This window comes from Salvelinus sp. IW2-2015, linkage group LG23 (genome assembly GCF_002910315.2).
Source record: "Salvelinus sp. IW2-2015 linkage group LG23, ASM291031v2, whole genome shotgun sequence".
NCBI lineage: Eukaryota > Metazoa > Chordata > Actinopteri > Salmoniformes > Salmonidae > Salvelinus > Salvelinus sp. IW2-2015.
The window spans coordinates 45,574,572-45,587,783 of NC_036863.1; the positions used below are offsets into that span (position 1 = coordinate 45,574,572).

General features: G+C 44.7%; 1 protein-coding gene across 1 annotated transcript in view; it reads right to left on the minus strand.

Annotated features, from left to right (window-relative positions):
• Nucleotides 1–3,572: 3,572 nt before the first annotated feature.
• adamts15a (ADAM metallopeptidase with thrombospondin type 1 motif, 15a) overlaps nt 3,573–13,212 on the minus strand; it is a 29,076-nt gene continuing 19,436 nt past the window's right edge. Inside the window, exons 4-8 of the mRNA XM_023968533.2 lie at nt 11,842–12,128; nt 11,310–11,487; nt 10,849–11,024; nt 6,962–7,137; nt 3,573–6,744 (exon numbers count right to left, since the gene is read on the minus strand). Coding sequence (XP_023824301.1) covers nt 5,943–6,744; nt 6,962–7,137; nt 10,849–11,024; nt 11,310–11,487; nt 11,842–12,128 — 1,619 coding nt within the window. The 3' untranslated portion in view covers nt 3,573–5,942. The remainder of the gene's footprint in view (nt 6,745–6,961; nt 7,138–10,848; nt 11,025–11,309; nt 11,488–11,841; nt 12,129–13,212) is intronic.

Here is a 13,212-nt window from a genome sequence, read left to right on the forward strand (position 1 = left end):
TGACTGTACGTACATACCCCAACCAGAAACCATGGATTACAGGCAACATCCGCATCGAGCTGAAGGGTAGAGCTGCAGCTTTCAAGGAGCGGGACTCTAACCCGGACGCTTATAGGAAATCCCACTATGCCCTTCGACGAACCATCAAACAGGCAAAGCGTCAATACAGGGCTAAGATTGAATCCTACTACACCGGCTCCGACGCTCGTCGGATGTGGCAAGGCTTTCAAACTTTTAAGGACTACAAAGGGAAGCACAGCCGCGAGCTGCCCAGTTACACAAGCCTACCAAATGAGCTAAATTWCTTCTATGCGCGCTTCGAAGCAAGCAACAGTGAAACATGCATGAGAGCACCAGCTGCTCTGGACGACTGTGTGATCAAGCTCTCCATAGTCGATGTGAGTAAGACTTTTAAACAGGTCAACATTCACAAGGCCGCAGGGCCAGACGAATTACCAGGACGTGTATTCCGAGTATGCGCTAACCAACTGGCAAGGGTCTTCACTGACATTTTCAACCTGTCACTGACCGAGTCTGTAATAKCAACATGTTTCAAGCCGACCACCATAGTCCCTGTGCCCAAGAACCCCAAGGTAACCTGCATAAATGACCACCGACCCGTAGCACTCAAGTCTGTAGCCATGAAGTGCTTTCAAAGGCTGGTCCTGGCTCACAACACCATTATCCCAGAAACCCCTAGTTTGCATACCGCCCCAACAGATCCACAGATGACGCGATCTCTATTGCACTCCACACTGCCCGTTCCCAACTAGAAAAAAGGAACACCTATGTGAGAACGGAATTTATTGGCTATAGCTCAGCGTTCAACACCATAGTGCCCTCAAAGCTCATCACTAATGTAAGGACCCTGGGACTAAACACTTCCCTCTGCAACTGGATCCTGGACTTCCTGATGGGCCACCCTTAGGTGATAAGGCTAGTTAACAACACATCTGCCACGCTGATCTTCAACACAGGGGCCCCTCAGGGGTGCGTGCCCAGTCCACACCTGTACTCCCTGTTCACCCATGACTGCATAGCAAAGCATGACTCCAACACCATCATTAAGTTTGCCGACGACACAACAGTGGTAGACCTGATCACCGACAGCCTATAGGGGAGAGGCCAGAGACCTGGCAGTGTGGTGCCAGGATAACAACCTCTCCGTCACCGTGATCAAGACAAAGGAGATGATCGTGGACTACAGGGTTGTAGTGGAGCAGGTTGAGAACTTCAAGTTCCTTGGTGTCCACATCACCAACAAATTATCATGGTCCAAACACCAAGACAGTCGTGAAGAGGGCACGACAATGCCTATTCCCCCTCAGGAGACTAAAAAGATTTGGCATGGGTCCACAGATCATCAAAAAGTTCTAAAGTTGCACCATCGAGAGCATCCTGACTGGTTCCATCACCGCCTGGTATGGCAGCTGCTCGGCATCTGACCGCAAGGAACTACAGAGGGTAGTGCGCACGGCCCAGTACATGACTTGGGCCAAGTATCCTGCCATCCAGGACCTATATCCCAGGCGGTGTTAGAGGAAGGCCCTAAAAATTGCCAAAGACTCCAGCCACCCTAGTCATAGACTGTTTTTTCTGCTACCGCACGGCAAGTGGTACCGGAGCACCAAATCTAGGTCCAAAAGGCTTCTTAACAGCTTTTACGCCCAAGCCATAAGACTCCTGAACATCTAATCAAATGGCTACCCAGACCAGTCAAAAGTTTGGACACACCTACTCATTCAAGGGTTTTTCTATATTTTTACTATTTTTCTACATCAGAACTATGAACTAACACATATGGAATMATGTATTATCCGAAAAAGTAGCCACCCATTGCCTAAGCCCATTCCAAAAGTACCCTTGATAAAGAGCTCTGATGGAGTTGGGCCCCGACAAGAATGCTCCAGATTTATTGAGAAGATGTTGTTACTAAAGTATCTGTATCTCCCAAGATATGTCTCCCTGGAACAAGCACTTCTTCAAACTGCTCAAAGTTTTTTTTTTTTTTCTTCTGTGAAGTGCATGCCGCACTGCTCAGAATTTCTCTATTTCTCTAGATACAGTCGAGAGTTATTTGGCTGTTCCAGAGCAGCCTTCAACCAAACTCCATCACCCTGGACTGAGGCTAAGAAGCCAAGAACAAAACAATTCCGTCAGGTTTTTCTATTTTCTTACCTTTTTTTTTTTTTTTTTTTTATAAATCTTTTTATTTTATTTCGATCTGCTTTTATGTAGGTCAGTTTAATCAAACGTTCTTCCCACTGACATAACAATACCTTTAGCTTGATGTAATAGTCCTCTCTGCAGCCTGGAACAATACCTCCCTCCTGGCTGACTGGCTGTACTAGCTAGCCTCTGACCCCTTTCTCTGTTTCTCTTTCTCTCTCTTTCTCTCTGTGAGAGCCGAGAGCCTGCCTATATATAACAGAGTAATAATGAAGTCAAACTGCCATACATGGCTTTGCTTTGGGAGGCTCCAGATGTAAAACTTTCCTGCTTGCAATTTGGTTCCTTCCACACTCCCTTTCTCTTCCTCTCCCTCTCTGCTCGACCTCTCTGTTTGCCCTCTTTTTTTGGATGATGATCCATATTTTTGACGTGCCCCACATTTCTTAAACAATGCCTGGAAAATGATATGCTATAAACATATGACTAACAGACACAACTACAAGAGAGAGAGAGAGAGAAAAAACCCTTTGTATATTGTATACATATCCCACTGGGCACGCCACGTCATTTCAAAGTGGATCATATTTGACAGCAGAGTTCAAATGGGAATACAATGTCAGATGTTTAGTTTATTTATACAACAGATTCATGTGCTATCACTGTGCTTGGTCAGAAGCAAATGACCTGGATTGGAGTTGAGGTACATTAAAAGTACATGGTGCAAGTGATCAATMCCGTTTGAGATTCTGCACCGATTATTARAGCAATTGTGAAGATCTCCACAGACCTGCAACGACCTATGCATGCTATCTTGAACATGCACGCTTTATACGATTCATAAGAAGAAATGCATAGTTAGACAGTAGCCTCAATGTGGCTATGGATGTGTTTATCATTTTAAGGTTGAATGTTACATTAGTTTGAAAGAGATGTATCTTCTGCTTGGATAGTTCCATCTGTGCTACTGACTTAGTCTGGCTGTAATTCCAGTTTGTCTACAAACTTAATCATTTATATGTTGACTTCATTTCTCCATCTCAACCAAAAATCGACGTTAAATAATACGACTAAATCAAATCAAACTTAACATGCACTTCAAATAAAGTTTGATTTGATTTAGTGCTATTCTTTAACTTTGAATTTTGGTTGAGATGGATTTGTGTATGTTTACCATGAAGACCATGTGTTTTTAAATTTTACCCCCAAAACAACAGTTTACATTGATTACTTTTTCAAATTCGAATGTATTTTTCACATAGATTCCATGTCACAAAACGTTGACAAATGACATTGAGTCAACCAGTTTGTGCCCAGTGGGAAGCTTATTCATTTATCGTTGGCAACAAGCCTGAGGACGACTGTGAGAACCAAAGATATTTTGGAGAGGGGAAGAGGGGGAGTGAACAGATGTGTAAATGTTTTTATTTGGAATAAATATCTTGATGTCAAATACAATTTWAAAAAATGCCAGCGTAGACAAAACCCCCCCGAAAAACATGAAAAAGTATTTACAATACTTATTTTGCGCAAAGCCGAATGGATGTATACATAGTATACAAGACAGCCCATGCAGGACATGACATTGCACTCTTTTGCTGTACAAAGTGCAAAAGATAAATGACAAATAAAATATTCCAAGTAATACAGGAACCATCTTTTAGATGGGACAATGTGGTCACTCTGAAGAACCAAAACAAAAAGCATATAATGGATTACAGGGGGTTTCATTAACTGTGTACAAAGAACAGCTCGCCTCTCGCCTTTAGGGCTCCGGCTGTGGACAGGATGGAACAGAGAGCTCAAACAGAACACACATTCTGTAACAGTCTCAGAAAGATCAGGACATTCTTCTATACCACTTAGATCATTTCATTTCAATTATAACAACTTGGCTAGGACAACTGAGCCAAACACGTTGACAGGATTTCAGAAGCTGCGCCACTGGCTCAACAATTGGAATGATAGGGGCAACAATGAACACACAATCAAACCCAATGATAAAGATGCTTACACACTTGCTATGTCCTAGTACTAGTTCAAACACTGCATCGATACGAGCACACTACTTAGAAGAATGCATGCCRGACACCCGCTGCTTAATTCATTGTGGTCTGCTAGTGCAGATATTGGAACACACTGTCTGTCCATGTGCATGTGTGGAGGGGARGGTGGGGAAAGGGCGAATGAACGGGAGAAGGTATCTGCAAGTTAGCATTTCGTTGGACGGTGTACACTCGAGTGTACAAAACATCATGAACACCTGCTCTTTTCATGACATAGACTGGCCAGGTGAATCTAGGTGAAAGCTATGATCCCTTATTGATTTCACTTGTTAAATCCACTTGAATCCGTGTAGAGGGAGGGAGAATCAAACAGGCAACAGGCTGAGTCAACATCGGTCTCTGCTAAACGTAGCTGAACTACGTGGTAACGGCCGGTGAGGTCAGGGGCTGGGCGCAGCCTAACTTAGTGTGGGGCTGGGCGCAGCCTAACTTGGAGGATGATGACATCGCTGAAAGCTCTCTCTCGCTAACATACTAGTGCGGTGGTGACAGAGTGCAGACTACTACAGAGGCGTCGGTAGCGAGTTTACTTTTTCCTGTCCCAGTTCGTTTCTTGGGACTGACTACACTACCGTATGGGGCTTTTTCTAAAGCAGCCAATAGGACGATTTTTGCAACAGTTTCCGTTACAGAAGTTCTGCTGTCTGTCAAAGTTCTGTAGAAAGTGAATGTCTTATGCTGCATCCAAAGTACAGGTTTATTTCTGCTCTTCTGTGTTGTTTGCAAGAGGAGCACAAGGGAAACAGATATGATATCCCCATTGCACTACCCCTTTTTGTCATTGCTAAAAAAAAAATGTGTAGGCGTATTTTCATGTCGTGGAGGAGCAGAACACAATAGGAAAACAATTATTATCATGGATCACGGAACAGATATCCTATCATCACATTCTATGCTTACCAAATTAATTCCTAATAAGAACATGTTAATTCTAGAACCAGGTGTGGAATAATTACCATGATACTGTATCTACTGGTAATATCCGGTGCAATAATACTCAGTACAATACTCTGTATAGTTCAACCATTTCTCTTGATTCTTATTCTACCTCTGGACGTAAAGGATACAATAAGTATTTTTGCAGTATAAACTCGTCTCATGCAGTACAAGGGCATTAGGATCTTGGTCCAGTTAGCAGATGGTTTTTCCATACTGTATGTTTTCTTTATATTTTCCTACAAAGTCTGGCTTTTCAGGAAAAGTAGGTGAGAAAGCTGTGTGGACAGTTGGCTCGCCAGCGAATTAGAGTTCTCCTATGTCCCACAGAACCTGAACTTTGCAACACCAGAGASGGACAAGATGGTGCCTTGGTTCCAGATTCATCAGGTCAACTGGATGGATTGCTGGCATATGGACATTCTAGAATACAATCTAGAATACGTTGGGATTGGAACAAKAAAAAAAKAAACAGCACCAACTCTTTCTGTAATATTGGCTCTTCAAAAGTGTTACTGGTAACCAACTAACCAATGACCTCAAGCTTACAGCACATTTCCCTCTCAGCCTCTCTGTCTTTCCAACAACATTGGGTCCTTCATCTCCTTCACATTTGTCCCATTTCGCAGGCAGATGCCAGATACACCAGAAACAAAGTTCAGGATCATTATTGGGATTGTTTATTCTTGTTCGTTTTGTCTTTTCTTTGTCAAATGCATTTCTGAAAAACACTGTAGACTAGGAGGGAACAAAAGGAGGGTTCATGGTGTGTTAACAGGGCTTTAGGTGACAGAAGTCCAGTTCCTGTGGCTTGCGTTTCCCCGCAATGCAGTGGTCCCGGGGCAGCTGCAGCCCCGTCTGTGTGGTACAGCGCAGCGGCCGCCTCTTGAAGCCTTTCCCGCAACTCCTGGAGCAGGGCGACCACTCCCCAATCTCCCACACCGGACAAGGGTCCCCACACTCCCTGGTGACCGAGGGCCTCACGATGGAGTCACAGTTCAGCCCTGGCTCGCCGTCCTGCCCCAGGCACTGCACCAGCCTCCCTTGCACCCCTCTCCCACACGTCACCGAACACTCGTCCCACATTCCCGCGGACCACTTACCTGGAATGGGTCCCTCAATACTGTATGAGGACTTCTTCAGGAGATCCCCTCCTTCTCCTCCCTTCTGCCCCCCGCCCACGTCCTCCGCTAGAACACTATTATGTGACCTCGCCCGTTCCTCCTTCTTCTTGTCCTTGCTCTCGCGGGCCAGGTAGAAGGAGTAGCGGATGCGGGGAGGGGTCATTTGACCGACAGACAGGACCTCCACAGTGAGGGCCTCGCGGAGCGGCTTCACAGCCAGCAAGGTCTCTGCCAGGCCGGCCGTACCGCTGTACCTCAGCAGGCTACCCTTCACGATGATGTCCCTCTCCACGGCAGAAACCACGTAGTTCCCGTTAAGCAGGTACTGGCCCTGGCTGTTCTTCACCGCCAGGTAGTTGTCGTCACTCACCAGGCCCTTGTAGCCGCGCTGCCGTACGTCTATGTTGGATGCTCCCACCGGAAGCATAACCACAAAGTTGTAACCGTGTCTTTGGGGAAAAATAGAATACATTCATAAATCAGTAAATCCACTGTTATTAAACAGTTACAGGAATGTTAACAAAACCATTCCTTTTACATGGAATTCATCCAATCCATTCCTGTTATAGGAATTTGTGTCACTTGTAAACAATGACGACTTCCATGCATTACAAGATGGTTCTCTAAGCACCTATGAGAAATTGCATAAATGGCCCTAGAACTCACATGGGTTTGGTGAAGAGTCCCGACACCTTCTTGCAGCTTTTGTTGTCACCTCCACAGATGCCACACTTGTCAAACTTCTTGTTGGAGCCCAGCTTGCCGTCACAACCGGCCTTGATACACTTCCCCTGGACACAGACGGCTGAGGAGTCTGGAGAACATGGGGTCCCATCCACCACCTGGGATACAGAGAGAGATATACTTTATTACTCAACAAATGTTATGCAACATCAATAGCGGCAGGTAGCCTAGTGGTTAGAGTGTTGGACTAGTAACCGAAAGGTTGCAAGATCAAATCCCTGAGCTGACAAGGTAAAAATCTGTCGTTCTATCCCAGTTAACCCACTGTTCCTAYGCCGTCATGTTTAATAAGAATTTGTTCTTAACTGACTTGCCTAGTTAAAGAAAGGTAAAATAAAAAAAATAKAAAATTCAGTTCTGAGATTAGTGTACATGACATACACAAACTGTACATGTAAAATATCACACCTGAGTGGTATTTGATCGAAGCAGGTTTGAGGAGTTAGCGAGGTAACTTTGGTCAACTCGGGATAACTGGTCATACGAAAGTGGAAAACCTTTTAGCCGGATAAATTTCTATGCCAACGAATTCTTCAGAACTAACCTGCACCGGGCAGGCTAACTCCCGGAAAACTCAAACTTACCCTGAGTGAAATGACTGAGCCGCGAGTTGAGGACKAACGCAATCAGATTCCGTCCCTGTTGCAAAGATTGCGTCATCATCTCCTTCATTTGAGGAAGACGACTGATTAAATACTGCATTATTCAAATGTTTTTTTGTGTGTTAAAAAKKKCCCAGTAATGTTKAAATATCACATTACACATTTCGTAAGAACACAATTAATTTAAAACGTCACCYCGACGTAACCCTTTTGTATGATTTAATAAAGAAATAAAAAAATATCGATAGGAGTGGGGGGAAAAAATATGTTTGTGCGTCGATAAATAAGCACACCAAAGCACACAAAAGACGGCATTAACAATAAGTAATAAAAAATAAAAAGCCTATTTCACACCATCAAAAAATCATTTTGATTTCGGCACAAATGAAAATGTGGCACTGATWCGCACATGGATTGATATTTCAGCGTTGTCTCAATGAAGAGTTTGTTGTTCGACTAGCCAGGTGCAACATGCAAGTGCAGTTAAACACCTGCTAGAGTTAGCGGCAGGCGGACGAGCAATATCCACTGTCATAGGATGGATGAAGCCCGAGCTGGAAAGTGACGCTAAATGAAGCTGGTTAGCTTTAGCAAACCTTAAGTAGATGTAGCTTGTTTTGTGGGATACCCCTCTGTTCTGTCCTACTGTGATCGTTTTAGACACGCTTAGACTGAGCAAAATATGTAGTTTACATACAGCCTTATAGTTGGTTCTCACACCCTGAACATGACCCTACAAACGCATGATCAGCCTGTCTGGAGTGGAAGCAGTCGACCAGGTCAGTATGCTCAGCAGTCTGTGTCGGCAAAGTCGGGGCCATGGTGAAATATGTAGCTGATAACTCAACATGGTGTCTGTGAGTACTGCCTCAACTGAACTCAACTGTCTTTTTCCCATGACCCGGTCAAAACTGGGACCTAATTGAAGTCCCAATTTTTTAACCCTCCTGATGTGTTCCGATCGAATTGGACCGATTTACAAGTTTTCTCTCTGAAAATATATAGTTAATTGAATCTTGTTGTCATAAGGTTCCATGACTTTGTCCACACAGGGCATCTGAACACACAAAATACATTTTGATGATTTTCATAAAACTTTGGGTGTTTTATTTAACTTTTGTACACKTGTGGTGTTCCCGGTCAAAAATGACCGATCATTATAAATGAATGGGTGAGACTACAATTAGTGTATAAAATTGAGTTCAGGCAGATGCCCATTCATCAGATGGACACACTTCCTCTCCCAGACCCCCACATGCATGTGTGTTTGAGCACACACACACACACGCCTCACTCCCCTTCTTGGCTTCCATGGCAACCCCAACGGGAACTTTTCCCCAATAGAACCTTTCCCCCACGGGAACCACACCTGTTGGCATTCTCACAAACATTCGCAACATTGTTTCAATAATATATAGAACTTTTCTCGCAGCTCTGGTATATAAAGCCTTTTTGAGGCCTTGCTCACAATTCATTCTGTGGCAGCACAATGACCAAACGATATACTGTATGTGAGGCTCTTGATCATGTCTTTGATCATGACACTGGTGAGGAGGAGAGAGTCCTTGTTAAACTTTGACACAAAGTCGTCTGTTATAAATAGCACCGTATGTTTCATCTGAGTATTTGTTGTAGTCAAAATAATCCATACATTATGCTTGTTTTACTCAAAAACAAGTTGTATGAGCTCAGGTCAATGAGGCCTACAGGCCATAAACAGAAAATAGAAGTTCAAAACTTGTAATGTTCACAAGAACTTAAGTTGATAAAAAGATCTAACGYTATTGAACATTAGGTGATAGTATATGGATTTTTATGGATTTATAATCAGCCATAATGGGGCGGTCATTTTGGACTGGGAACACAGAATTAATTYGCATGAAACGAACACAACAGGAGGGTTAAATAAACATACTTGTTCTCAGAAACTCTGTTCCAGTATTGACCAGTAAGAGCTCTTACCCCTTCATGTCTCTCTGCATATCTGCCCCTGCTCTGAAAGCCTGATAGTGTGACGGCAATGTGAAGTGGAGTTTGTGGACTGTGGAACCCGCAACTCCATGCCGTGACTGGGGCTCCTGCTCTGTCTCACTCCACACCACTCTATCTGAACAAGATAAGCCATGTCTCCATGCCCTCCTTCTCTCTCTCTACATTCCCTGCTCATTCCTTTCTTCTTAGACGTTGCTCTTTTAGGTCAGTTCATCTGCACGTACGTGTGTGTGTTGGGGGTTGTGCAGCGAGGTGCTGTCTGTGGCTCCAGGAATACGTCACATCATCTCATAAGGCTTGACTGCCTGCCATTGTTCTTTTCATGCCTTTACTACTGATACTGTACTGTAACATCTGAAATACCAGTCAAAACATTATGCTTCAGTAATTCTGGACAAAAACACGTCTCAGGTGGTCTGGACATGTTTAGTAGAGGTCTTCACGGATATACCCTAGCCCGATTACCCGAGATCCGACACGATATTCGAACAGGTCAGATATTCTGTAGTTGACCCTTGGATCCCTGGTTGGATCACGCTCGGTCGCCACAGATTTCGCATCTGTCTGACAATATGTGAAATACCGACCAGATCCAAAACTGTATTTGAAGACTAAAATATCCTGATGAAAATAAATATTCCCCATAAATCACATTTGCTACACATGGCAGTTGGTTCAGTCAAAAGCATGAATCTCTCTCCTCTGCCGGTCTGCCTCTTTCTCTGACTGGCTTGATCTCTCGCCGTAGCGGACATGCTACATTGTTTCAACTGGGCCCTCCCAAGGGGGAAGTGTTCAGGTAGCATATTTTATGATGTTTCCACTGGAGATATGAGATCAGCAATACGTTGCTATTTCACACCAAGGCGCAGTGGTTACTTACGCCTATCGAGAAGGAGAGTGTCGGAAAGATTTTTCAAACACAGTGAGGAACTATTGCTTACATTTACACACAGACCAGGCACTTTCATGCGTGCTCAAGCAAAAATGACCTGGTCCTGTCGGTGTCGGATGGGAATTTAATGGATCCAATTCCATTCGGATCTCAATTTCGAGATCCCGAGAAGACCTCTAACGTGCAGCGGTTAACAATGCTGCTTCTAGCACACATGTACCATGTCTTCAAGGTTTCAAATGTGCCCGTTGCTAACCTTAGGTTTGAGGATATAGAATATAGTAAAACAAAATAGAATAGGAAGGTGGCTGCTAACTAACCTTGGGTGCAAGGACATAYAAGTATCCGGTGCCGTTGGCCCTGCAAATGAGCTTGCACTTGTCCTTGGGGGAGACCCCGGAGTACTTGGGGACCCAGACCACAGAGGGGGTAAGKCGGTTGGTGTTGAGGCTGAACCCGTTAAACGCCTCACACTGCTCCTCGCGGTAGCTTTTCCCTAAGACCAGGGAGAGAGAGGTCAGAGGTTAGAGGTGAGGACCAACCATACAGCCATGTTGATTAATGTGTGCTGTCCCAGTAAAATGAAATGTAATCAAGTAATAGAGTAAAGTAGTGGTAGGTTTTGAGAGATGACCTGGCAGGGATCAACCTCTCATGGAGCAAGGTACAACATGTTGCCATGGTCCGGAAGAAGTGGAGTGAGCTCATTGACCTTACAATATGTCCCAAAGGGAATGGAGAGGATTAAGTAATTAAATACAGGTGTTGGGCCGACTCTTACCTGTGTCAGAGCAGGGGTTCAGGCTACAGGAGCGGTACTTGACCCGGACCCCTTGGCAGTATTTGCCCCCGTTGGAGGGCACTGGGTTGTTACACTCCCTCTTGGCCAGTTGGACACCCCCGCCACACGTACGGGAGCAGGAGCCAAACGAACCCCACCTCCCCCACCGCCCGTCCACCTGGGGTGAGGTTATAACAGGTTATTATACGTCTATAACAGTTATTAAAGTGTTATTACATGGTTCTTATAAGAGATATGACAACATGGCCAATGCTCCAGCATGAGTAAAAGGCCTAAATAAGTATGTTTGACAACATGGGGCTTGCGTCATTCATACCACAGTGGTAGGGGATTCACATCTCTACTGACATGACATATCTCACACTGGTGTGAGAATTGCTTGAAAGCTTGAAGTGTATGAAGTGTGTTGACGAGTTTTGGACGAGTGTGTGTGTGTGTGTGCGTGCGTGCGTGCCTGCCTGCCTGCCTGCCCACCTGCATGTGCGTGCATGCGCATATCTCACAGCCTTACCTTAGTCTTGTGTATATCCATCTTATCCATGCAGACGCCCCTCATACACAACTTTCCATCCCCACAGGCGGTTCCATCAGCCCAGGGGAAGTGACGTGTCTGACACACCAGCTGGCCCCGGGACATCCCTGTACACCAGAGCCGACCACAGGGCGGCTGCATGAAGGGGCAAGGCTTGGAGCCATCTCCGAAGGCCAGCTCACACTGCCGGTCCAGGCTGTAGGAGGATCCAGGGAGGACTTCAGGCAGGGCCAGAGGCTTCAGGGGCTGATCCAGCAGACACTCACCTAGTGAACAGAGAGAGAGAGAAATACAGGCCATGAGTTACTCAGCTACACCAACAGGTTTTTTACTKCAACTCTTAGTAAGGCTGAGCTTACTGTATTTCAAGTGCCTTCAATTCAAGTGTTTAACTGCTCTGTCTTTTTGCATCCTTTCTCTTTTTTTAATTTTTCTGTAGTGAAACACTTTGCATGTGAGGATTAGGATTTTCGAATGTTTGTGTGAGTGGGTACGTGTGTATCTCTGCGTGTGTGCACGTGTGTGCAGATTAAACAAGTGCACAGCCTCTCAGCCAGTCACCCAGTTGTGACCCTGTGACGTCGACCCCTTTGAAGACGGCGCTTCAGAAACTGCTGATGGTTCATTACACTTAGCTGTTAAAGACCAACCCCAACCAAAAACACACACACACACACACACACACACACACACACACACACACGCACACAGGAGGTGGTACGTCTACCTCCTAAAACATCTCTTGACTCGGCCAAGTCTAGTTTAACCCATTAGTGTGCTGTTCCATAGGCGTCTGCCTAGTGTCTGCCTAATGTCTGCCTCTGCCCTGCTGAGTAGAGTAACGATCACACACACACACAKYKYCACASASARYRYCACACACATYTGRYCYCYCASASARATARASAGASACACACACACACACACACAAACAGATACATGCTAATTAATTGACCTAAGGCTAGGGTTGCAAAGGGTCGGAATCTTATTTTCGCGTGAAATAGTAGCTTTACAGCAAAGTGTGTTTAAATATTTTTCTAACTTGTTAACAATTTCTGCTAGTTAATTTTTGCTAACCATGGTGGGTTTTAGCTTGTCTTGAGCCTGCTAACTGAGGAGTGTGTGTCACGTTCCTGACCTGTTTTCTGTTAGTTTTTGTATGTGTTAGTTGGTCAGGACGTGAGTTTGGGTGGGCAGTCTATGTTTTCTGTTTCATTGTGGGTAATTCTGTACCGATCATCTATAGGAGAGAGAGATGACCAAGGCGCAGCGTGTGCAAAATACATCTTCTTTTATTAGAAGAAAGGAAAAACACGAAAACGAAACACTATACACCAAAAAAACAAAACA